Below are 27,840 nucleotides of genomic sequence, written 5' to 3' on the forward strand. Positions count from 1 at the left end.
TTGACCGCGGTAATCAGACTCGGGGAATGTACCTCGGCTGTCCTGCCAGGTTTTTTCTGCTGCTACACATTTTCAGGTACTGCTTCCTGCGAAATGGAGACAACGGTGTACACTTCAGCTGTGAAGTAAAGGAAAATCAGGGGGAGGTTGTACGACGGTAAGTTTTCACCTCGTAGCTCGAACCAGCTGAGCTTTTGTAAGATCAGAACTTCCTTCTCTTCGAGGCTGCTGGGATGCTAGCAATTTTTTTTTCTTTTTTTTAGCTTTGTTAGCTTGTAAAATTTCCTTGTTAAAGTGGTGGTCGACAGAAACCTTTATCCGACACCAAATAAAGGTTTACGAGCGCGAAGGGGTGCTTATATAAACCACCCACTTGAAGTATTTGTTAGTGAGTGAGCATTTGGCTTCGGCTCAGCTGCTCAGCAACTCTTTGGGCGATTAAAGTTAAGTCACTAGCCACCCGTAGCTAGCAGGCTAACCCTGGTTAGCCAAGTGGAAATTGTAAACAATATTAGATCGTTTCTGCGCTGAGCTCCACACGACGAGTAAGGTATCTCATGCATGAACGTTTTTACTACTTTTAAAATAAGTTGACAGAGCTGGGTCTTTCCAGCTTTTAGTTTAGGGCTCTAAAAGCCGTGGCCACAGTTGAACTTTCGGAAAATATGCAACTTTAGCCAAAGTTCTTCTGCTTTTGTGTTTTGTTAGACATTTAGGCTAATATATATGTATACATATATAGTATACATGTATGTATGTGTGTATGTATGTATATATATCTATAAGTGAAGACGGTTTACTTCTCTGTTTTGGGGGTTGTGGGGGAAGGTTAATGATTTTACACTAAGTAACCTGCATGTAAAATCTATTTAACTATTACATTATGATCTCAATACAGATACTTCTGTACATTGTTTACTGCTGTCGCTTTGTATCACTGTTTTAATTAGTAGTAGCATATCAGTTGCTCAGTCCTTCCTCGATGGCGGTGCTGACTTTTAAAGCATGCATGTTAAATAAATTCAGGGCATCTTCACTGGGGCTTTCCGTCAGTGAGTCACGGTGCTTTTGCTTGCTCTTGATCCCCTGTAGCATTTCACTTGAACAGAATTAATTCCAGATTTGGGATTTGTACACAGAACCAAACCATTTGTGCTGTAGCTTTAGGAAAACTTGGTCAGTTCGGTGTTTTAATGTAGAAACTCAAACTTTACTATTCTTTCAGCGGCACAAGTGACTTGGTTAGTCAGCTTTTTTGTTGCTGTAGTACTACTGCCATGTTACACATAAATATATGTTATTGTTTACATCTCTTGAAACTAGGAATTTGTTTTAAAAGAAATATTACACATATCTTATGCACCTGCTATTTTCGGATGAGAAAATCTGTTTTTAAAAAATGTATAAATAAATAAAGAGATGACTAATAGAGGTCAGCCCCTCGTGGAAATTCATCAGAGAACTTTATTTACTCAAGCATGATTTGCATTTTTCCTTATTACATGATCAGAACACCTTAGGTTTCTGTCAGGTAAGGTAACACCGACTCATTGTGTCCTCGCCTGCCTTGCCTTTAATAAAAAGTACATTCTTAGCTAGGTAAAACCCTTGACAGGTGTATTGGTGGTTTCTAAAAAGTAGGTTAAAATGTTCTTCTTGTACTTTTATGATATAATACATTTAACTTTTATTTGCAGCTAACCAAGTTTGGGGACAGAAAACAAGAACTGGTTTCAGCTGATGACTAGTCTCAAATTGTCAAATCTGCTGAAATGAAACTCCTTCAAAGCTTCTTGGTTTTATTTTATTTTATTAGTAACCTGTGGCCGAGCCACAGAAGACCCTTGAGCTGAAGCAACATTTGCTCTATTGCAGTATTCCCTCTTATCTTATTAGAATGATACACGTATGTTGACTTTTTCTGTGGCTTGTTGAATGAACTAGCAAATAAGTATGTGCTGGGAACTGACAGAGAATATTTAAACATCTTTTTTTTTTTACTGTCAAATAGGGTTAATAGGGTTTTTAGGGTTTTCTGCTTGTGACAAATGATTAAAATGTGAGTCTTTTGTTATGTGGGAACAGTAATAGGTTATATTACAGCTTTATCTTTGTGTTTATGATTATGTAACCAGGAATCCAGATAACATAAAATAGACTTCTGAAGAATATCGTAGTAAATGTGCATAAAACTCATCCTGGTCTTAAAGCAGGACATATTTTAATCTTCAGCTTAGTTCTGTTATATCCCTTCTACTGTAGCTTTAGTAGACTTTGGCAGTAGAATTTCAGCCAAATAAATTTAGAGGCTGTGAAATCAGTGTGTCCATGGCATATATTGCACAGTGAGCCTCATCTCTGCTGGTGAATTGTGAGTCGTTGTTTATGGGGGTTTCTTTCCTCCTTCATTGTAGAACAGAAATAGCTAGTGCTGTCCCCCGTCCCCCATAAATTCACTAATCTGCTTCCTGCTGTTTATAGTGAAAAGTCTTTAGCGGACAGTGGAGGGACTGTTATGTTATGTATTGATGATGAGATGCACAATGTGGAGAACTGAAGGAGTGGATTCCCCTAATGTCTCCTGTTCTGCCCTAAAGTAATGAGTGTTGGCCCCCAAAAAATATGACTTTCGTTCCTGGGAATCTCTTGACATCATTCATGACATCTGTGTTTGCCCTTTCACTTGCTGTAAGACTTTGGCTTTGTAATGTTTACATCAGGCTGGCATTATGTCTTCATCACCAACTTTGCTGTTAACTCAGATGATTTAGAGGGTACATGAGCTTCTGTGGTATTCTTGGAGGAAGAAGAGCAGGACAGTTAAGACTGAATGAATAACTCGATTTCAGACAACAAGTCATTATTGAACTATAAATTAGTAACTAACAGTGGACCAAAAATTGGAATCCTAAATATCGACCTACGTATGCCAAACACTTTAGGAAAGCATCACCGGTCTAGTGAATTCAGCACAAGGAGGTTTTTTTTTCCTCTTACTTATATAGTTATTATTTTTCCCTTGAAAAGTTTCCTTTCTGCTTCCAATCATGGTCACATTGTGGCACAATACATGTCCTGCCAATGGCTTTATACAAATCCACTGACCCGTAATGATGGTAATGCATCAGCAAAGAAAGGGAAGAACATGACTTGCATCTAGTAAATATGCTGTATTTCCTAAGAGAGTGTGACTCAACTATAGAAGAACACTGCCATTCATTTGAAGTAGGTTTATTTTAAAGTTTGTATTTCTTTTTCCTCTCTGGTTGCTAAGTATAACAGCTGTTTTCTTGTTAAATATATGCATAAGTCAAACACCACTGTGTCAGTTTTGAGCACTGTAAAATATTTTAGGTACTTTCTAAAATAAAGACCTGGGTGATATTTAACTGCGGTTTCATATTTGAGAATTAAAGGGGCGGCGACACAGGATGTGACTAGCAGCAACCAGAAATGACGCGGATAATGATATTCAGCGATTTCAGGTGACAACCAGTGAAATAACAGCTGGCCACGTAAAGGTGGTGTGTCCCCGTCCAAACTAAGAGATGGTATGGATATAATTGATTGACATGTGACAGGCTGATAGATTAGAGAGTTACTTAGGCAGTCAGAGCATCAAATGTCCACTAGCCCTCAAACACCAGCTAAGGAGTGAGGTACAAAACGCGAATTGGTTTCTTTGTTAACTGGAGACTAAAACTGAATGCAAGTATCACGTTTGTTACAGTGATCTCTTGAAAAATCTGCTCGCTGAACATTTCGCGTCTGTCGTAGCTCATATGTGTCTGTATCTATCTGATAATGTGGTTACTTTGGAGTAGGGCTGCCACAAACGATTATTTTGACAGTCGACTAGTCACTGATTATTTCTACGATTAGTCGAATAATCAGATCATGCATCCATTGGACGTAAAACATACAGTTTATTGCACCAGCATGCATCTGCTCTTATATAACTATCATTAGCTTACAGCTTGAAGTGTTTAAGGTATGCGCTAACTAAAAATAAAGACAAGATGATAGTTTATTAAATTTTAATGACATCTCCAGATTGTTTTGGTGGAGTTTAATAAACTCAGCCGTCTGCTCCTTGCTATCTAAAATATAACAGGACACCGGAGTATACTCTCGAGTATCTCATACTTCTGATAATCAGTTGTCTGCTTGACGTTTATTCAGCTGTGTAAAAACTATAACTTTATTTCTCAGCCAAGCAGATTTACTCAGGAACAAATAAAATATAAAAAAAAAAAGCCAAACAATAAAATTTTTAAGTTATCTAAGTGACTTATATTAAATGTTTAACCTGAGTAGCGAAAGACGGCGGTGGGTTTGAAAACGATTTGCCGGGAGTCCGGTGTTCTCACAGGCTCGAGTGAGCCTTGAACCCCGGCTAGCTATCGAGCTGGTGGGTAACAGACGTCTCAGAAAACGTCGGAGCGCTTTTGAAAATATGTGGTGTCCTGATAAACTGAGCAGATATTTGAGGTTTACACAGCTACATTCTCGCCTGAAAACATGTTAAATGTTTATTTTGTGACCCAGAAAGAATAATAAGAGTAATATTAAAACTAACTAGCTGCCGCCATTGTTGACAAATGCGTTGGGCCGCGCTATGAATTCTGGGACACAGCTTCTTCTTCTTCAGGGTTTAACGGCAGCTTGCATCCTTGTACATGCAGTGCTGCCATCTTCTGTTTCAGTCCGTTATTACACTCTTAAATTCTACTACTTATTCCTGCGTCTTTTGGGATCTTACAAAGCTTCAAACGGCGCGTCGACTATTAAATTAGTCGTCGACGATTTTAATAGTCGACGTAATCGGAACTAGTTGACTAATCGTGGCAGCCCTACTTTGGAGTATATGTCATGTTGGAAACTGAAGTGTACACAGCATCCAGTGACACAGACGTGCATTGCCATAGCCAGTCAGTTGTGAAAGTAACCACAAATTTCACAAACGTTATTGGAAGTTAACACTTGAATTTTCAGAGCATCTGGATAGAAATCACCAAGCAACTTGGCATTCGTGATGGTATTTATATCCTTTTGATTGATTGCATTGTTTCTTCTTCTGCCATTTTTCTAATTGACTGGAAGAGAAAGGATCACCTCGAGTAGAGATATCCCACTGCTAACCAGTGTTTTGGCGGCAGTGCGGGGAAACCATGCATAAGTATAAATGCTGACAGCGGCGTTGGCTACATGGCAGGCTCTGGCAGGCATAATTTCAGTTTTGTTTGTGTGAAATGAAAAGCAGCGGCATAAAGCCAAAGATGGGCATTGTCAACATCCAACTAAAGTAAATGTTGTTAGGTTACAAGATTTACTTGGTTATTTCTTTATTTTATTACTTTTAAAACTTTATTTGGTTCTGTTCGTTCAGGCTTTTAACACAAACCTTTTAACGTCTTTAAAATACATATTTCCCTGATGCTTAATGGAGGACTGGACGAGGGCATGCTTGCTAAGGGTGAAAACCCCTCTCCAGAGGCCCTCTGTAGACCAATACCTCCACAAAGAGACACAACCATAGCACTGTAAATTAACCATAAGCCTGATCAGAGGGGAGTTTAGGCCTGGAAAGTTCTTCAACAACCCTGTGGTTATGATGGCAGAGTTCACAACCCTGCTGTGCTGCAGAGAGAAATTTGCTCTCAGCTCTGTTTGGAAATGCTTAAGATTTCAGTCGGTATATGGCATTAACCGTGCTGACGCAAAGCTCGATGCACAACAGCTCCGTGGTTGGGTTCATTATTTCCCGTTTATGGTTGGATGAAGCAGAGCTCACTCAGAGTGTCTAATGTCCATTCTTTATAACACAGCCTTATTATTTACTGTGTTTATATTACAATGTGTTGGCATGTAGAGCTTAAAGAAAAGTTTGTTTATAATGTAGCTTTGCAAATAGTTATGTCTTTTGTTTTGTGTCTTGACTTGTGAAATTTAAATGGTTCATTTTTCTCGTTTATCCCTTTGTGAAATAGGAAAATGATATCAGCACTTCCTGTCCTAGGTGGTAGAAAGTCATATTTCCCTGCTGTCTCCATGGTGATACATGAAGATGAATGTCATAATGACATGATAGAGTTTTGCTACGCAATCATTGCACTTCAAAAGAAGCTGTTGTCTCATCACTGTGTAGCAGATACAGTGGAAAAGTACCTCGCCCTGTTGCCTGTGACTCTGTTTAGTAAATAGTGCAGCATCAGAGGCATTCGCTCATGTACAGCCTGTCCCCACTCTCTGTTTAATGTCAGACATTATTATTATTATATTTGTCTGGCAAATAATGGGCTCAATAGAGTCATTACCCTTCAGGTTTATTTCGATGTCCAGCTGAGAGAAAGTTGGCCTACACCTTATGAGTGCGGGGAAATTGAACAATAACCAGTTTGAATTTGCTTCCATGCGTCTGATCCCGTGGATAGAAGCAGTGACAGCTGTACAAAAGTTAAATTATTTCTTCTTGGTGTGATATGTAAACACAGCTATGTAAAACAAAAAATAGATTTTCTATAGCGTTTGTCATCTAGTCTCTGGGCTGTCCCCTGGCCCCACGCCAAGAACTTTGAATGCATTGTCATGATCAGGAAATCTGTCCTCAAGCTGGAATGTAACCAGAAGTTGGCGTACGTGATAAACACTTTTCTGAGGAACATTCAGAGCCACTTATTTCCAGTCTGGGATGGTAAAAGTATTTTTATCAATATCCCAGGGAGCTTGCATCATCTTTACCTAAATATAGACTCACCAAACTCACCGCCAAAGGTTTTCCTCATAATGCTATCACATTACCAAAAAAGCACCCATAGTCAAGTGCAAACTATTTTAAATCAACATGAGACGGGCGTCAGATGATGAGAGCCGAAATGTGACGGACTGGGTTCGGTTCAAAAATAGAAAAAGTAGATTATAAAAACAAAAACTGGCCAATTCATGATACAGGAAATGCCACATCTGGGTTGACAGCTTAGCTGTTTAAAGTACAGGACCGTAATTATGTTAGCCTAGATTCCCAAGGCACAAAACAAATGTTTTCTGGTTCATTATGAAGGGTGTGTGACTCTGGGTTGGGAGGTGAGAGAATTCAGCTAGGCACTCAGTGAAACATATATATAAATGCCAGTTTAATCAACACAGTATTTCTATTAGAGTGTCTAGTGTGCTGTCCATCAGCAAACATTACAGATTTATGTGCCCCAAATATTAGCTAAATTGTTATTTATTAGTAAAATAAGTGACAAAATTCCTCTCTGAGTCTGAGTGCACCTCGTTTGGGGTAATTATGGTTCAACGATGGCAGTGAGCAGGCAGTTTGTGGGCAGCTTTGAACTGCCCATTCACCTGCAGTGTGTCAAAACTATGTGGTACAACCGGTCTGTCGCTTGTCCAGTTGTTGGTCCATCAGCATTGTCCACTGTCTGCGCTTTTCATGCTGTATGTATTTATTTATTTTTAAATCTTTGAGGTGGGGGCTGTTACGCAGGTCGTAGAGCGCGTCCTCTACCAATTGGAAGATCGGTGCATCGATCCCTGGCACATCCTGCCCATTTACCCTTGAGCAAAATGTTGGTGTGTGAGTGTATCCGAATGTTGGGTATAAGTGCTTAGATACAGTAGAGTATAGTGTAGTATAGTATAGGGCTGCTCGATTATGGCAAAAATGATAATCACGATTATTTTCACTGAAATTGAGATCGCGATTATTTGACGATATTTATTTAACCCTTTAAGACCTACTATAGAACCAAGTCCGCCAGAGCTTATATTATTTTTTTACATGTTGTAGTGCCATTTGTGGGAGCATTTCAAGTTGCTAAATAACTGTTATAGCCCATATTTTAATAATATGTATGCATTAAGTCCATAGTAACTACATTAATTGCAAAAAAGTGCAATAAACTACAAAAAAATTGAAAATCGTTTTTGTTTTGTTTTTTTACATATATTTCTACTTGGAGAAATTTAAGAGGCTTATCCTTCAAAACTTTAAATACAAAAAAGTTGCAAAAAATAGTTTACAACAACAGGAAATTTATTTTGAGTGTCTTCATAGTTTTATTTTGGAGATACACCAATTTTTATATACACTGCAGGTAAAACAAAAAAAACAATCCTATGATGCAAATTTGCAAAGAAAACAGCAGGTGCATCAAAATAAACTATTTCCAGCAGTGCAATTTGAGTTCTAAGCATCCCAGAAACTATTCAGAAAAGTCAAACATGACCAGTAGAGGTTTTTAAGGTCTACAAGTAAAAAACTACATTTCCGCGAAAATGACGTCACTTCCGGTTTCGGCCAGGAAATGGCGGACATGAGACAGTTCGCGCTGACATCTGTTTCACTGTGGGAAGTGTTATGAACAGCTGATCGGATCGGCAAAGCGTGTTTCTGGAATATTATGTTTTTGTTCCTGCAAGCGCTTTTTATGCAATTTTTGCAAAGCTATATGTGGAAGGAAACCGTGACCGAGGACAAGCTGATGGCATAAGTTGTAAGTACAACTCCTCCGGTTTCATATGCAAAACAAATTATTGCGCTAGCTTACGTGGTTCAGATTCTACAGGGATTTAAAAGTAGTTACACAAAACGGAGCGTGCTGCTCTGACCGGATTTAAAGGGTTAACAATGACTTTAAAAAATAATATAAAATAGTGTGCAACACCACTGAAGTTTTTTGTTTTTTTTTACCTCTCTTTTCAACCAACGGCAGTCACTCTCCTCTCCAAATAACTTCTGCTTAGCTTTCCGAGCTTCCCTCGGGTCCTCTTAATCAGCGGTCTCCAACCTTTTGTGCGCCACGGACCGGTTTATGCCCGACAATATTTTCACGGACTGGCCTTTAAGGTGTCGCGGATAAATGAGGGAGGGGCTAATAATCGGCTCAGTCATTTTTAATGATCGTTGAAAGCCCAGATCGTAATCGTGATTAAAATTCGATTAATTGAGCAGCCCTAGTATAGTATGAATGTGTGTGAGATTTGGTGAATGAGGCTTGTAGCAGAAAGCTCTTTGAGTGCCCAAATTGAGTAGAACCGTGCTATATATGTACCAGTCCACATCTCATGGTTTTTTTTTCCCCTTTTCTTTTGTTATCTACACAAACAGATCATGGTGTCATAAATAAAGCATTATGGCTCTTCTTGTATGTAGTATACAGCTTGTTGAGCGGCACTCATGTGACCAAGTGGAATAATAAATAAATCAAGTTGACAGCAATAAGTTATGTTACTGTAAGTGTGGATTGTTTCATTGTCACTGATATCTGATCTAGTTTCGTGAGTCTGATATTGGATTCAAATATTGAATCAGTGCAGTCCAAGTCTGTATAAGCAGCTTATGACCCAAAATCTATAAGTCAAGTGTGTCACATTCAAAATACCTGCAGTACTACAGTCGTCCAGACTGTAATACAAACACTTCGGTTTGTCAGGCGCAGGCAATGCTTATGACTGTTATTAGTGAAGCCGTTTGTCATTCTGTCTTTTTCACAAAGCAATATTACAGCAATAAGAGCTACTGAAGAAAGAGACACAAGAGACGCTGGACTTTCTTATTACATAACACAGATAATGACAAACTTTAACTCCAAGGACATAAATTGAAGTTGATAAAAGGTGATAACTTGCAATACATGAAAATATTATTCCAATGCTAATATCAAAATTCAGTCTAAAATTCATATTCTGCTGTGTGTTAAATGTGATAATATTGTATCATTGGGTCTCTGGTGAGGTTGATATGTGTCCTGTTGTTTTCACTTTATCTGAGTTTAAGAGCTACTTTTGGAATAAAAATATTATATCATATGGAAAACATTTAATATCAGTTAATATGTACATTAGATTAGAGCTTGTCCACATGTCTGTAAAACCAGTGGTGACATTTTGATTGGATTCGAGGGGATGAAGCGTTCCACTGGTGTGACCTTACCGCTGAATAGATCAAGGTGATTTTTCGGGTCAGCACATGGTATTAAATGAATGGAATCATCATCAGCGACATGTTGACTGTTAGATGCTTTTTTTTAAGCTGATGGACTTGTTTACCTTTGGAAGTGGAAGAAACACTTTGTAATGATGGTACTGGAAATGGTTGGAAAAGGATGTTTGTTTGGGCGAGGGCCAGGGGTTCTGTTTATAACTTATCAATAGTTCAAAAATGACCAAAAGTATTTATGAAATTGAGGCTTGATGTGCCAGCATGCACTCACAGGGCAACAGCGTAAAATGTTCCATTGCAGTTTGGCTGTGCACCTAATTGTCTCTTTGCAAAATTACAGGCAAGAGAAACCTGGATTTATTTCCTTTATTGCAGCTCAGCAGCCAACATGTTATTGCTCTGGTCTCAAGAGCTTTACGTGTTAAAACCATTACCGCGGTAACGCCAAGTGACACTTTTTACTGCTATTTCCCCTTCTTCATTTTGACACACAAATTATAGTGTGGCTCCAAATGAAAGGCAACTATGTGGCCTTACACTGACCTGCATCTTCATTTGAAAACCATGGGATTAAATCATCTCACGATGGTAGTCATAACACTGCATGAGCTGATGCGAACTTGGCGATTTCCTTTAAGAGTTGACTGAAGACTGAAAGCATTTATTCTATCTCAATAGGATTTTTACCCTGAGGTTGTCTCAAGAACTGGGACACCATCCCAGTGTGTAAGCCTCGCTTGCATGTGATTGCCCCTGAGCCACAAAACCTGAATACATGCATGTGCGTGTGCTCGCACAATCGTGCATACTGACCTAAGTCACATGGAAAGTCCCGCTCAGGCTTGGCACATAGAAGAGGAAGGATTTTCCAGTTTAATTATGCCTGAGGGTGTAATTTCACGTTGACTTGTGGTTTGCTTGAAATTGCTCTTCTGTCTTGGTAAAAATTTCCTCTTGCTCCATGTCTTGGTTACTTCGCCTGGTGTGTCATTACATTGTGTTATAATGTAGGACTGCAGGATTCAGGCATCACCTACACTTGTGCTTCCCATGTTGCGGTTCGCCTGCTGTATGATAACTTGCCTTCAGGGTCCCTAGTCTAATAGGGCTTTGGAGTTGACGTCACGCCGCAATGCATTGTGGGAGCGCAGCGCCATTTTCGGGGTCTACGAATCAAAAAAACACACTGTGTTGGAACGACGACTACAAGAAAGATGCTTAAAAGCAGCTCAAAAGAGAGTGAACTGTATAGAGACCGATTGCGTCCAGAGGCGAAGCAGCGGTACTTGCAGAAAATAGCGTGCATTGGAAATGTGGACCCGTATGAAATATGGCCGTGGAGTAGAAACCCCGAACACCTAGCGCTACTGACGTAGCCTGACATATTTTCGTACCTTGTCTGTGGAGTCAGCGCGTACAAGTCGTCATTCAAACAAAGGTAAGTCAGCTCGAGTACTGCGTGTGAAATGCGTTTGATTTCCCTGCAAACATTCACATTAGTGCAGCATAAATTCATTCATGAGGGGAAATTACAGTGAGAACATGTGGAGGCTGTTAGAGGGATAACAGTGAGTTCAGTGCATTGATGTGACATTGTCCTGAAGGATTTAGTTATTCTTTATGGTTAAAGAAATTGCACTAATTTATTCATATTTATTATAAATAATCCTAATTATACATCTTGCTTCCATGTTTGTATCCTGTGTCACTAAAAATACATTTTATTTTAGTTTTATACTTTGATTAATGACCTGCAGAATCTCCTTATCATATTAAGTGATTCATAATTGTCACTTTATGCTTTCCCCATCTCTAAAGTGATGACATCCTTGCATTACATACTTTAGGTTCATTCTCTGCAGGCAGGTTTCTGACAGAGAACAGACAGATTTACACTAACATGCAGCGATGGACACATAAAGAAATGAAAAATCACATGTATGTGCTAACTTTCTAAACACTTTGTTACATTTATGATAAAGTAGATAAAACACATTTATGTCGGCCATGGCTCATAGTTCTTGTCTTTAAATGAACTTTGTCTGTGTGTGTTTCAGGTGCTGCTCTCTCAAAGACTGAATGAACCAGCATTGCAGCCATGGGTCACTGTGAGCATCACAGGGAAGGTTGAAGTCGCCCACTGCAGCTGTATGGCCGGAGTCGCAGAGAACTGCAGCCATGTCGCTGCTCTTCTGTTTAAAGTAGAAGCAACAGTCTTGATCGTGGCACAAGGACTGTTACAGATGAACCTGCTTACTGGGTTTTGCTGGGTAATGTGACCAAGATACAGCCAGAGGTTGGCCATAAGATAGACTTCTCCTCTTCAGCTGCCCAAAAAAAGGCTCTTGATCAAAACATAAACAGACCATCCGTAGTGACAAGTAAAAGAAGCCGTCCTCAAAAAAGTAAAATCCCACCTGCTACTGTGGAGGAGTCTAGATGTATGCCTGTAGTGCACTGCCGTGTAAATAATTTGCATTTACTGAATATGTACTGACTGAGTCCCACTGTTCAAAAGTTGAATAAAGAAACAAACTAATTTTTGCCTCTTTTTATTTTATTTTATTAAAACCACCTTATAGAGCATCACATCAGTAACAGTGTAGAATCCATGTCATTTATAGTTTACAAATGACAAAATGTTTACACCAAATCATGAGTGTTTACATGATATCACCCACTACTAACATTACTTTATTTACTGTATCTTTTGAAAAAAATAACAGCACAAGACTTAAGAACATTTAACAGGAGCAGGTTTCATTCTTCCCTGGTTTTATTATCACACTGTTCACCAAACGCAGCAAACCTTCACCATCTTATCCAGGAGGGTCACCTCTTCACCCTCACATGGAAGAAGTAATCTGATTGGCATGGTGGTTTGTTTGAAGCAGGTCCCTCGTGTAGCGCTGGGACCCAGTCACGATGTTTCATCCATTTCATAGGCTGGTTTGCTGCAATAATGCCAAATAATTAGCAACTCTATAAATAGACGGTAGTTCTGCAAAATCACTCAGTAGGATGTTTGTTCTAATTTGCTATGAGCTCAGAGTGCATTGAAAATGAAACTAATAGGCTATAAAGAGTGATATGAACATATTTAGAACTTACCGGAATGAAACTGTCTGGAGCACCAACAGATATTTGGAGATGGAAGAGAACTGGAGCTCGTCTCACAGCTGCTATCCAGGCTGGACGCCTTCGTTTGCTAACATCGATACACGAGCTGCCTCATGTTGCTTCCAGGTTGGGAAAGAATGAAAAGATAAACCCTTTTCAAGCTTATTTTCTTGCTGGTCGTGCGATCGAACATTGCAGCCGACCACACAGCAAATACGAACCATGGCTGTTGTGTGTGCCTTCGCTCCCTTTTCACTTGCGCTAGACCCCCAAAATGGCGGATCGGGCCAAAATCCTTTCCACGCCCACCCCCGTGACATCACGCTCCAAAGCCCTATATATGGAAGATTTACTGCTTTTGTTAGTCAGTGACACACTGTGCATGTGTCACCTTGCACACAGCAGCTTTTCATAGTTTAAATTTCAAATGCAGAATCTCTTATTTAAAGAAAGTAAAAAAAAAAATGGAGTCACCAGTTAAGGTGTATTCTTCTTTACAACTTTCATTCTTTGGCTGCAATGCTACAGCCTAATGAGATGCAATTATGGTTGGCACGCTTTTTCTCCTTTATCTTTATGTGACAGTTAAATGCACAGCTTAACGTAACATTAAAAATACTTATGAGGTAAAGTCAAGAAAAAATGTCTGCTGGAAACGTCTAGTCTTCTGCACACTGTCTGTTTGTTGTAATTTCTTCCTAGCAACCTGAAGTGCTGTACTTAACAAATATAAAGTTTAATTATTGACCTCAACCAAGTGGTTAAAACAGAAAGAAATACTTCTATATTTTGTGTCATATGATGACAACAGTTGTTAACATTTAAGGCTGGACCAATTCAACATTTCTATTTCTAAAGGCTCCAGTGATGAATTTGTTGAGACCGGTTATTTTATACCAAATCTTGATGATTCCACATGGATTTCAGTGAAAAGATTGAGCCCACCATTACACAAATATTGTTGTGTGGATTTTAGTGCTGAGAAAACTATCGTTTCTGGGGGATTTCACACATCAGTACAGCTGATGTGCACGTAAACTGAAGGCTTCAGTCACACAGGTCTAGAGACCAGTTGGCAACCACCAGTCATGAGTCAAAAGTTAGTAATTATTAGTAAGTAAATACTAAGTTACTAAAGCCCCATTTATGTAGGCCTGGAGAGCAGTCCCATCTGGGAAATATTCACCAAGCAATAGTGAAACTCTGAAGAGTGCATTGCAAACCAGTAAAGGCTACAGTTAAACTTAAAGTAAAAGTTGCACTGTTTTTGATACATGTTGGTTTCAGTGGGAGGGCACAACTTTTACTTTGAAAGTAAACGTTTTGTCTCACTACCACACCTTGTTTAGCTTGTGGGTGTCTGCAGATAAGTTGACATCTTTCATGCAAACTGCAGGTGACCACAGCAATGTGCGAGCAACCAAAGCAATAACCAGAGGCAGCACCCTCTTTGCAGCCAATTTCACCCAGCAAGCTCCAGCAACCACTACACATTTTTCCCTAATGACCGGAGGTTGCCAAAGGGTTGCCAGCCAGTCTCTTGATTGGTGTAATAAACTTGTACATCAGATAAACATATATAACTCTACTTATTAAACTAACAAATGGCAACAGACTTCAGATAAAAACAATGAACAGTTAAATATTTATTGGTGTTTATCTGTTAGATTTTTATGTCTTTAGACTGCGGCATACTGCTGTCATTTACGGTCATAGTTTCTCCTCTTCAACACACACGCATGCACACACACACACGCACACACACACACGCACACACACATATGTAGAGCTGCCAAGAGATAAGTGAAATAAAATACTATTCATTGAGTTGATGGCAACACTTTATATTACAGTAATGCAGTAAAAGCTTCCCAACAACGGAATCATCAAAGTAACTTCCCCCTTGCTGTGTGTGTGAGAAGGAGCAGCTTATCATTAATATATATGAACGTTTATGCACTAAGGGTTATCCTTATTTACATTATTCATTATGTTAATGACACAACTGGGAATGTGCAAGGAGCATCTAACTGCAGGTGAAGGGCTGTGTAAATAAAACTGGCAGCTATTAACCATAATTAAAGTCTTTTATATTATAATAACATTTGCATTGTAGCCATTAGGTATGAGGGCATATGCTAATGGTAGGTACTTATCAGTTTTGTCCCAACAGTAATACAGATACAGTCCTGCATCTGGTTTAATACATTATGTGTTGTCAGATGTGCGTTTGCCAGTGTATTGCATACATCTGTCATGTTCATACGTGCGTTTCAGGATATTTGTCTCTGAAGAGATGGGACTCTTATGCCGTGACACTGTCTGCAGACTACTGGCTGTATTTAGAGCTTGTAGATGTGCAAAAAGTCGGCCGAATTTAGTTTCAGTCAGCATCAAAAGGCTACTGGGATGCATTTGAGTTGTTTTTTGTTTTGTTTTTTCTTTTTGAACCTGCCTGCTGCTAAACTGGGAGATAAAAATGGCAGTTTGGGATCAAGAGTCATTTGATCCAAGCATCTTTTTTTTTTTTTTGTTTGTTTTTTTGTTTTTTTTTTGTTTTTTGGATGTTTGCAGATTTTATTGGGTGTTGTCAGTCAGAGCTGAGTGTGAGCACCTGAAAGACCGCATTTCTGAATTTTATTGCATTTATAATCTTTTAATGGCCTTTTTAAAATGCTTCAAGCTCGTGATCAAACCACTAACCAGATTCACTGAAAGTGTTAAAATGTTACATTAATTTAGTTGAGTGTATGTTATTATTAGGTGCCGAACTGAATCTGGTTTCAGGCTCTGCAACTAAAGACTTTTTTCTTTTTAGCCTTCCCCAACATTAAAGTAGTTGATGCTGACTTCGGCCTACATGCCATGGTACTTAAAGGTGGAAAAACAGCAGCCAGTCAGACTGAGGTTTGTAGGTTACGAGAGTGCATATGGTTGCTTTGTCCCAGTTTAGATTTGCAACAGGCTTGTTAATTAGTCACCTTTTGGCTCCCGCTGGAATTTTCCTGAAATTAGTCCCTAATGGCAAACACAAGTTTGCAGCCTGCAGCAGCCAGTAGAAATCCCTTTTGTCCTTTATATTGCTTTAGGGTTTTTAAAATACTTTGCAATTCATGATACAAACATGAGCACAGTTATACAAACATGAGCACAGTTATATAGGACATGTCAAGTGAGGGCAAACTTGGAAAGCGTTGATTTCTGTAATTCTGTTTATTTATTTATTTATTTATTCATGTATTTTTTTTTAAATACTGCGAGAAGATAAAGGTGTGGAAACAAAATTGTGTTTAGAAGAGCGTGCATATTTTGCTGAAAGCAAAACAATCATGGTAAATTTTGTGTTGGATGGATTGGATAAAAATAGGCCAGGTCAGGTGGAAGGTGGTTAGGATTAAAAGAACTTCATGAAGCATTTTTGATCTCATTTGCTAGATTGGATTAGTCAATGAAATTTAAGACTCGCCTCTGTTATGCCTGTTATTTTGACCCTTAAACCCTTCACATCCACCACAAGTGCGTTTTCACGCTGCTTTTACAGGTGAAGAGCTTATGCTTAAGTTGTGCAAACAAGCAGTGAAAGTACTTAAGGCTAGGTGAGGCTGCAGAGAACTACAGGCACAGCTGTGGCTGCTTTTGAGATCTATGGTGGAAACGCAGGATTTGTCTTGTTTTGCCTACACTTGACTAATACACACTCGAGGGAAAGCATGCAGCTATGTGAGAATAATAGCATGCACACACTCAGAGGCACAGAAGACACGCCTGAGAAAATGCCTGCAGTCTGCCAGAAAACTCTTAAACGTCAAAGAAGTGGTTACGCTTTAACACAGAGGCCAGTGAACAGCCTCACGGATGGCTGTCTTGCTTTTAAGATTCTCTTTAGTTGGATGGTTGTTTTGCATCTTGAAATAGTGTTGCCTCGTTTTGCAGCCAAGTGGTTCTGTTTTTGCAGCAGATAATTAAAAATTAATGCATTTGACTTCAGCACAGCACCTGATATTTTCCTCTCTCTCTTTTTTCCTCAGGTTTGTGGCCTACATCTGAACTTGTTCATCTTGGCCATAAAGGAACCCCTTAAACTGGTGTGACTTAAAACAAGGGCAGATCATCTCACACACCTGCACACCTCCTAAATCAGGTTCCTGCCACCATGTCCTAGATAGCAGTCTATTTCCTGAGCATCTTCCTTAAACCCTAGTCCCTCTTTCCGTCTTCCTTCTCCGTACCATCTCTAATCACCGATCCCAATGTGGTAATTGCTGGTCACAGCACCAGTGGCGCCCAGTTTGGCGTGATGAGCAGCCTGCACCAGCAGCATCATGGCAGCACAGGCTCAGAGCGAGATCTTCACTCTGCTGGCTCCTCTGTTAGCCTCCCCACAGTTAGAAAGACTCCCAAGAAGCGCCGTCTTTCTCTCCATGCAATCTTTGGGCGCCGACGCCGGCCCGAACGTGACCCCAAGCGCAAGGCGAAGGCTCTGCAAGCTGAAGTTGGGGTGGATGGTGTCGTCAGCCTCGAAACTGCACAGGTAGAGACTTTGCAGGATAAAACTGCAACCAACTCTCCATTAGATGTAGCGTCAACTTCTTCAGTGCCAGGGTCTTCGTCAGAGCTGCTGGAGTGCCCTTTGTGCCTACTGCGCCACGCACGTGATCACTTCCCAGACATCATGACCTGCCACCACCGCTCCTGCGCAGACTGCTTGCGACAGTATCTGCGCATCGAGATCTCAGAGTCACGAGTCAACATCAGCTGCCCCGAGTGTGCTGAGCGCTTCAACCCCCACGACATCAGGATGATCCTGGGAGACCGAGCCCTCATGGACAAGTACGAGGAGTTCATGCTGAGGAGGTGGCTGGTGGCTGAACCTGACTGCCGCTGGTGCCCAGCCCCTGACTGCGGGTAAGAACCACAGCTGAGGGATTAGATGGCCCCTGAGTGAATAACACACAGGACTAGTTGGTGTAGTTCAAACATAATACACAAGGCAAAAACTTGGGAAATGAAGGCTTTTAGATTTACATTCAAATGTAACTGAAGAGTAGGAAGGAAAGTTGAGATTTGCAGCACTAATTACAACAAGGCACGTGTAAATTTCAGACAGCTTCCAAAATTTTAAGCCTGTGATATTATCCTGAAAAACCTGCAAATTCATATGGGCCAAAATCTTAGTTTTAATTACCTGAGATGTGCCTGATCTTCTGTAACTTTGATTAAACCAGTGCCCAACTCCTAAAATAACACACTAAGGCAGAAGATCAAGGAAATTTCAAGACTGTAATCTGACCCTGTGAAGTTTACTCCAGCTTCTGCATTGATGTCTCGGCTAAAAATAACTCGTAGCAATAATAGCCGCATTTATTCTGTCAGTCAAAAGCAGCGAGCAGTCAGTTTATGATGATGCCCGCTGTGTTCAGACTGCAAATAGGTTGTAAATGAGCAAATATTCAGTATATAGCCACAAATGAAGGAGCATGTATAACAGTCTGAACAATACATGAACTAATTTATGGTTGGATCAGGTGTATTTTACTTGTTCTTCACTGGCCTGTGCACTGTATGTCCTCTACTGGCCAATAACACGCCGTTTTAGCTTCTGTACAATTAAGTCCTTCTTTCTCCTGATTGGCTGTACTTGGCTAGCTTGTAACCTTGTGATTCTAAGCACCGCCTCCCATCAGTGTAGCTGTGCCTTAAATGACCATATAAGGAAATTCATGATCAGCTGACATCAGACTAGAAGACCCACCACACAACAAGCATTTTGAGTAGTATAAAGGTTTTTATATACGCGGACCAGATTATCTGAAATTATGGCAGTGTTTTAGTATAAACATTCAGCATCATGTGACAGAAAATAAAGGAAAGCATAACACACCCTTCAGTGATAATAATCTTAAAATAAGGCGAAAAGTTATTTAACCTAAAATAACAAGTTATAAGCTGAATGAAAAAAGACAAAACAAAAACCCTATTTCAATTATTAAAGTTGGAAAAAATTTGCAAGTATTGCAAGTTGCTGGTTTGGGGTAAAAACGAGCTCTGCAAACCTCCTAAAAATGTTAATAAACTGCTGTTTCTTGCAGTTGGAAATCTTTCTTTTTCTCTCTCTCTCTTATATGTCAGAGGCAGTACTGGGTTAAGGTCAGTTCAGGGTCTTGTATGTTTCGAGCCGGGAGGGACTCAATAGTTTGCTCACAGGGTCCTGAACTGACCTCCATACGTCTCTTGCTTCTCATTGCACCATTAGGCCGTGACTGCCTCCATGCACACAGCATACGTGTACTGCTAATGTACCCTTACATCAGTGTGTATTTGGTTTTGCTCCAGGTGCTGGCTGCACTATTTTGTTGTTTTTTGCTTTGTTTTTTTATATTTTTGCTCCAGTCAGCCATGATCAGTTCAGCTCTGTTGTTGTCTGCTTCAGAAATGGTTTCACCCTTCACTCACTCTCATGATCGTCTTGCATCAACAGTGCTGACCCTTGTCTGCTGGAATAATGGCTCTTTCATGAGTTTGTTGCAACTCAGCTACAAACAGCTCGACTCTGGCTTGCTGCCACTCTCCTCGCTGGTTAATGCTCTCAGTCTTTATTGTTGTATAATTGTGCAAATTACTGGGCTCTGTTGGTCAGCTCAACTGTGAAGTTTGTCAAATTTGAGTCCTCATTATTCCTTAAATAAACAGCTGAATCATCTTTATGCAGTGAAGTTTTGCTCAGTTTCGGATGGTGTCCTATTTAGTTACATGCAAGCATAACCGAAACAGTTTTTCTATTTTGGGCAAGCTTGGGGTTTCTTTTAAAAGTTGAGCCCAAGTATATCACTGTAGGTGTTACACTACCAGTTAAAACTGGTTGAATTATGGTCTGACAGTAAAATGTATGTGAGGAAAACAAGATGGGGATAATACCAAAAGGCCATTTGGCAATATTTTACCACTTTTTACAACGTGCCATCGGTTCACCTCACCAAGGTGTTAGTGTAGACTGTCTAGAAACTGTGCAGACTGGCTGTTTTGTTTAAGTACATGTTCACATTCAGCCTCTACTGCTGCTTGTCAAATGTGTCAATAAGAGGATAACAGAGTTTATCTGTTAATGCTTACATTCACTTTCATTTCTTTCATCAGAAACTTGACATGTGATGAATAGTTTTATATATTTACTCTACTGCTTCTATTTTTTTTTATTTCTTTTTTAACTTCCTCCTTCCTCCACTGACCTTGAAGAAATGTTAGATGTAATTATATAACTTTGCATTTAAGATAACTCTAATCTACCTTTTGTAAGGTTAGCCTTAAGGGTTTAGTATGACTAACTTGTCTTCCAAACTTATCATTTTGCTTCATTCGCTAACTTATAAATCCCATTGATTCCCACCAAATAGCGTGCCTCTTTAAGTTTCCAGCTGCAGTTGCTGTTGCTCCCTTGCTGTCAGCTGATGTTAACGGCTATATTAGATTAAATGCTCATCTCATGTTAACAAAGATCTTGACTCACAGCTGTGTACGTCAGACGGTGCTGCAGCGTCTGTTTAATTTGAGTTTGGGTTTTTTTGTCTTTTTTTCTTGGGAATTCATCCTAAACTGAGCAAGAGGCTCGTCCTCCATGTTCTCCTCACACAATCACATTTAGAAATGTGGAAGATGATCAGGGTTTGAGTGGAGCAACTAAGAGTTCCTTACAAGCTGCTTGCTGTCGCACTGTTTTTGCTTTTCCTCACGTCCCCGTGATAACCATCATGCAGGATCCTGAATGCCTCTGAGTTTAAATGAAGCTGTCATATCTGCTGCGGTATCTAACACAGAAACCATCCCCCATGTCTCACCCCTGGAGGGACACGAGGGGGGCTTTGAGTCAGCAAGCTCGGGGGAAACAGTCACTACCATTCATAATATTCTTGTCACTGATATAAAAGCAGGTTATTTAAAGCAGCAGTTGTGATGGGATATAAATGACTGCTGCAGCAACGGGCTTTTATGGTGTCACTTTGTCAAGTTTTATGTGCTCATTTATAAAAAGAAACATTCCTGCCACAAAAAAAGCCCTCTAATAAGCCACTGTGATGACTGATGTAGGTTGCTATGGTGATATGCCATCCTCCAGATTTGATTATACCTGTAGCGGCAAGTCCATTCTGTCTCACCAAATTTTATTTACCATCATTTCTCTTTTTAGTTATGCAGTCATTGCATTTGGATGTGCCAGCTGCCCAAAGATCACCTGCGGGCGTGAGGGCTGCGGGACAGAGTTCTGCTACCACTGCAAACAGCTGTGGCATCCCAACCAGACGTGCGACACCGCACGGCAGCAAAGGGCCCAACACTTCCGGCTGAGGAGTTTCAGGTCGTCCTCACTCAGCTACAGCCAGGAGAGCGGCGCTGCAGGTAGCCCACAGATAGGTGCTACCATACAAAGCTCTCAGATTAACCTGACCTGTTCTTTGGCATTACACATTAAAGGACACTTGTGATAAATTCACAGTGCACAGAAGCTTTATCATTTTAAGCACAATATTCAGTCTGTTTTATTCTGCACCAGGTGATGACATCAAACCATGCCCTCGCTGTGCAGCCTACATCATCAAGATGAACGATGGAAGCTGCAATCACATGACCTGCGCCGTCTGCGGCTGTGAGTTCTGTTGGCTTTGCATGAAGGAGATCTCTGATCTGCACTATTTAAGGTAAGACTTCCTCCGCCCTATGCTTTTCTTATTTTTTAGGTTTCCTTTAATATTTACAGCTTAATATTTACAGCTCTCTTTTTGTCTTAGCCCTGTGAAACTATTTTATCTCTCTTGTCTCCTCCCAGTCCATCGGGCTGCACCTTCTGGGGGAAGAAGCCGTGGAGCAGAAAGAAGAAGATCCTGTGGCAGCTTGGCACATTGGTGGGTGCTCCTGTGGGTATCGCCCTTATTGCTGGCATCGCCATCCCTGCAATGATCATTGGCATCCCTGTCTATGTGGGCAGAAAGGTGAGAGCTCCCAGCAGGCAACAGGGGTACAAAATGTGTGTATTCAGAGAAGTGAGAAGTGGTGAAGATCTTGCAGATTAGTACAGAGAGGTTGTGTTATGCCTGTTTTTTTTTTTGGTTTTTTTTGTACCAGTTTTGTGTTCCTAGTACAGTATCTTGCATGTAACAAGTTTGTCAAATGTCAGCCTTGAGATGTGGGGACAAAAGGAGGTGTGTGTTCATCATTTGTGGCTTTACTGCAAAGCGTGTGAAGTTAAATCATACTGAACAATTATTCCCATCAGATTCATACTCGCTATGAAGGCAAAGACATCTCCAAACACAAGAGGAACCTGGTGATAGCTGGCGGCGTGACGTTGTCTGTGATCGTGTCTCCTGTGGTTGCCGCGGTCACTGTTGGTGAGGAAAAATGTCTTTTTGTTTTGTTTCACCATCTGTGCCTTCATATTGTGCCTTGCTTGTACCAACACACTGAGTTTAAACATGTTTCGCCCACCAGTATTTTCTTAGTTAATCTGCTTACCTTACCTAAGTGTCAGTCATAATAATTTTTGTTCATGTTGTGTTATTTAGGAATTGGCGTTCCCATCATGCTTGCGTACGTCTACGGTGTTGTCCCGATCTCCCTGTGCCGGAGCGGAGGTTGTGGAGTCTCTGCCGGCAATGGGAAAGGAGTGCGAATTGAGTTTGACGATGAAAATGACAACATAGGCAACGGTGCTGCAGCCACAGGTGAGAGTCTTATACTGTACACAGGCTATGGGAAGAACTTAAAGTCACAGTTCAGACAATAATGATCCGTTAATGAATAATTAAAAATGTTGTTTTAAGCACCATGGTGCTCTGCATTTAGCTTAGGTCAATTTTCAGGTTAAATATTTAACAGGGTTGATAGAAAAGATTACTGTATGAGTTTGTTCTCACGGTTAGGAATGCATACCAGTCATTACTCTTACATCTGGCCATGCCTTTGTTTTTATGCGCATGACATTCATTACTCAAAGGGCTGTTGATGGAAGATGCAGAAAAGTATTCAGGGCGTGTGACTGTGTGAAATGACTGGCACGATATCAGCAATTGTGATGAACTAGGGGCTCTGCGTGACGGCGAGACGTGTTGTTTTCTCGCAGCTTCTGTCATCAATGAAAGTCATAATTATTAGTACAGATGACAGCGAAGACTTTGACCTTTTCAGAAACATAAGGTGTGAGACGTGATGATGTCCTTTTGATTCCAATGAGAATTTAATGATGTGTTGTTCCAGGATGCATGGTAAAGTCATACCAAGTTCACTCCTGAGTTTATTACTTATGTGTGTCCACTTTGACGTTACTGACCATGCTCCATTTGTATTAGTTTCACTTCTTTGGGCATTTATAGTCACAGGATACAGTAATACTATATCAGAAAGCCACATTGTTGCTTTAGTTTTGTCCATCAAACTATTCTGTAGCCTAATAAAAGCTCACACTGTGTCCCCCTTTTCTCTGGTCAGACACAACCTCAGTAGCGGAGACTCGCCTCAACAACGCCAGCCTCGGCGATGGTGCGAGTGTTGGTGGTCTGACGGGCCTGAGCCTCAGTGTGAGCGGAAGCAACATGGAGCGCTGCGGCGTAAGTTCCACCCAGCGGGATAACATGAGTGACAATGCCAGCACCACAGCCCTCGCTGGGACCAGCATCACCGGAAGCCTCTCGGGCAGCTGCTACAACCGGTAAATGGACTGGACTGATTGTGTGATAAGCACGCCCAGATGAGCCCAAACAGAACACTGTCTGAGGGAAAATCCAATAGCTATTCTAAATTGGTCGTACTTGTGAATGGGTGTCTGTTGGCCCTGTTAATGGACTCCACTTCTCGCTGACAGCTGATAAAAGCTGTGATAGGGTTCAGCTCCCCTTCTCGTGACCCTAAATTGAATATAAGGGGTTAAGAAAACAGACAGATGAATTAAAATTAACCCTTAACTTCCTAAATTTCCTTAACTCCTTTCTTTAACTCAGCAGTGCACTCAAAATAAAAGCTATGAGACGTCATTCTTTACTTTCATCACTTAAAAGAAAAAAGCATGTTAGTCTTTTTTTTTCTTTTTCTTTGTATTATTTTCTCTTCATCGTAGAAATTTTGCACTTCTATGTGAGTGGCAAATGGTGCAGTCGCACAATGTTATCAGTGTCTGTGTAGCTTAGAGCTTTCCAAGCTCCTTAGACCATTTTATCAGTGTTAAATGTTTTAGGACTGAAACTACATCGATGGGCTTGTTGTTCACTTGTCAACTGGACTTTCTAGTTGTTTTGACTGCTTTTACTTTTCCAGGATGGAAGTCCAGGCCGACGTCCAGAAGGAACGCTGCAGCCTTAGTGGGGAGTCTGCCACAGTCAGTCTGGGGACAATGAGCGACAACGCAAGCACAAAAGCCATGGCGGGGTCCATCCTCAACGCCTACATGTCTCTGGAAAGGTCAGCACTCAGATTATACACATCCTCCTTGTTCTAGTAGGAATTTGGTGACCTAGATTTGTTAGACTTGTAGGCAGCTGCCCTATGATCCAATAAGTTAAATGTAGGTGATTTGATTTTGCAGAGACAACAGTCTGGAGGTGCAGGCAGACGTGGAGTCTAAGCAGGAGAAGGTGAGACACGGAAGCGCCAGCAGCAGCCTGGATGAAGCCAGCTGTAGTAGCAGCTCTGCTGGCCTGAAAGGAGCTACGTGCTCGTGTCCCTCCACCTGTCGCTGTGCTCAGCAAGCCAACCACTCCTGCCCCTGCCCGCCGTGGTCAAAGGATGCCTCCACCTCTGGGGTCAAAACGAGCAAGGGCAAGCGTTGGAAAAAAGCCAGCAGCATCAGCAAAGGAGAGGCAAAAGTTAACGAGATCCAAACAGACATGGACACTCAGCTTCTGGAGCAGCGCAGCACTAATTCCTCAGAGTTCGATTCTCCGTCCCTGAGCGGCAGCCTTCCTTCTGTGGCTGAGTCGCACTGTAGCCACTTCTCATCTGAGCTCAGCTGCTCAGACCCCGAGACCTCGAGACCGGCTCCTGCACCCTGCTCTCCCCCGATGGACGCCCACCCTCATAATCCCATCAGCGCCTTCAGTGACGTCACCATCACGCCCATGCCAGAGGTGGAACACGACCGCCTGGAGCACTTCCCGCCTCAGATTAGCCACTCAGCCTTCACCTGCCGCCTGCTGTCTTCATCTCCACCTGCTTCGCCAAAAGAGGGAAGTAGCGGGACGTTTCTGTACATCAGCGAGGAGAGTGTTGGTGACACAGAGCCAGAGAAGGATGAGAGCTTGAAGGAGACCATTTGCAGCGCTGTGCAGCCTGTAAACCAAACGAGAAAACGCTGTATACAAACGGACATCTAAAGGAGCTCTTCAGGCATGATACTGCACAAACACAGCAAGCTCAGTTAGCCTTATCACCCAGTGCCACTGTTAAACGCAGGCACCGTCCCTACCCTCCATGCATCTTGGGAAGCTGGTGATCAAGATTAAGGCTATAAATTAATTATATATATATATTTTTAGAAATATCTGAATGTCAGGGTTGAGGTTTAAGTCAGAGATGGAGAGAGAGGGATGGATTTCAGGAGCAACAAGAACATGACCAGATGTGTGACATCTAAGCGAGATGTTAAAGCACCCAGCAGTGCTTCAAGGCCTATAGTAAGTAGAGTTGCATGTACGGGGACAGGTGTGTAAAGCAAGTTATCAGGTGGTGCAGAAGGTCCAGCTTTCATGATGATCTGCAAACTCTTTTCAGTCCTGGTGGGTTTTCCAAATCCCACAAACCAGATTTGACCCTTTCCCTCCCCAAATAAGAAAAGAAGCAGAACTGAAAAAGCCGGATAAGAGCAAATAAAATGTCTTGACAAAACTGAGCTGCTATAAAGAAAAAAAATCCACACCAACTTCTCCTTGAGCACATTAGCAAAAAAGAAAAAAAAAAAACGAGCAAAAACCAGAGGGATGTGTCCCCGCTGTGGTCCACCACCAGCTCTTTCTGTGAATTCTTTAAATGGCAGCGAGAAACGCCGGAGAGGAGTCGGAGAGGAGCGTGGAGGCGTCTGCCAAGCATTTACACTTTAGAGGGACCAGCTATTCACCCGCAGATTTTATGGTCTGCAATCATATATAAGAAAAATATTATCTTTGCTTTTTGTTTAAAACGTGATTCCTGTCATGTGTTTGCTTATTTTATTTTCCATTTTGGGAAAGTTGGTTTTAATGTTGAAGCCCTGTGTTGGGTCCAACTGTTTATTATAAGCGGGTGGGAACTGTGATATCAGAAATACTCAAATACTCATCCCTTGAGCTCTCCTTTTTTATTTGTTGTTGTTTTGGTTGCACCTGTGCAGATATAAAAACCTTCACTGCAAGCTTTGAATTGAATCGTGCGGCGTATTTAAGAAAAGGGATTTTTAAGTTGTTCCTTGTAAACAAAACAAAGCAGATCCCAACATTTCAACAAGCATTTCAGACTTGTTTTAAAACTAGAACTACTAGAAGTACCCACGCAGTAAGAACAAGCGTGTCAGGCACACCGCAGCAAGTTGCAGTCAGAAGTTTATCCGAGCACATAAATCTTAATCAGTATTCAGTAGCGAATGTACAGTAGTAATGTTAAATTGTTTTCCCCTCATATAAATCAAAAAGCTATTTTTTATTCAGAGCTTTGGGTGTATTTTAACTACAACATGTTCTTGTGATGTTTCTGAAGACCTTGCAAATGATTAATGCAGATAATTTTATAATTATTGAACCTACAGTGCCTTTCGGGGGAGGGGGAGGGGTTTTATTGTGTTTTGTTTTTGTTCTCTGTGTGTTTCAACAAATGATAAATGTAAAAACAATTTGATAGTTATTATATTTGCCACATAAAATGCACCAAAACTTGATAAACACCATTCCCAGAATGCTAATGCGGACTGTCGCAGTAGCTGGTGTTAACTACCAAAGAGCCGCTCTCAGGCCGCTGCAGTGGACACGTCAACAGTGACAGAATAATTTTTTAAGCAATCTACTTTAGTGCGTAGAAATTGAAAATCAGAGCAATAAAATATTGGATTAAACCCAGTACTCACAACCAAAATGTTTATCTGAATTTAAATCGTTGTTAGGATTATTTGTTTTTAATATTCCCCTGAAGTAGCCAAAGTTTTTAAAGTTTATGTCATGCACAAGTTGGCAATAAGATCCCTTTAATCCAAAGCAGTCGGCATCATGAGTATCGTGAGCACAGTGACACTACAGGCTACGGTAGCTTTCAGCAGCTGGAGCACATTTTCAGCCCGACCACAGATTGCTCCTCTGTGACGTCAGGCAGCTCGTGGTGAGCTGGCTATCTGCTAAAAATAAATAAATAAATAAATAAAATGTTTTGGTAAACCTCACAAGCCTCTAGCTGCAGGTTATTCCCTCCGTTTTGTAACCTACCTGCTGCTGAAAATGATACAACTTCAGAGTCAAATAGATCCTCCGAGGTTTTATTATTTGGAGACGAGTGGCAGGTGTGTTTTCTAATTGGGTCAGATAAGCTTATGATATTTTAAAAAGTATGTATTACCTAATTATTTGCTTTATAATGTGCATGCAAATGCATATCGTTTAATAAACTTCACAATCAAGCTTGCTGTGATCGTTTTGTGTTCATTTATTCGTGTTTCAATTTGAAAAAACACAGGCACATTAATGCATTCTTGTAGCAGTTTATTTACATTTGCATTCAGTCTATTTACATACAGTACATGCTTTTACATTCATGAATGAAGCTTTACATCAAGA

The 27,840-nt window shown here is 40.8% G+C and overlaps 1 protein-coding gene across 2 annotated transcripts; it reads left to right on the plus strand.

Annotated features, from left to right (window-relative positions):
- Positions 1–27,689, plus strand: LOC113014347 (E3 ubiquitin-protein ligase RNF19A-like). Of its 2 annotated transcripts, none has more exons than XM_026155804.1 (10): positions 1–157; positions 17,098–17,974; positions 21,252–21,460; positions 21,615–21,759; positions 21,888–22,050; positions 22,335–22,449; positions 22,624–22,782; positions 23,546–23,765; positions 24,368–24,511; positions 24,636–27,689. In XM_026155804.1, the coding sequence occupies exons 2-10, from the start codon at positions 17,367–17,369 to the stop codon at positions 25,420–25,422; spliced, it is 2,550 nt and encodes an 849-aa protein (XP_026011589.1). In that variant the 5' UTR covers positions 1–157; positions 17,098–17,366; the 3' UTR covers positions 25,423–27,689. The 2 variants fall into 2 exon arrangements, with proteins under 2 accessions (XP_026011589.1, XP_026011590.1); XM_026155805.1 differs by lacking the exon at positions 1–157 and adding an exon at positions 187–550.
- The last annotated feature ends 151 nt before the right edge of the window (positions 27,690–27,840 follow it).

Source organism: Astatotilapia calliptera, chromosome 22, assembly GCF_900246225.1.
Source record: "Astatotilapia calliptera chromosome 22, fAstCal1.2, whole genome shotgun sequence".
NCBI lineage: Eukaryota > Metazoa > Chordata > Actinopteri > Cichliformes > Cichlidae > Astatotilapia > Astatotilapia calliptera.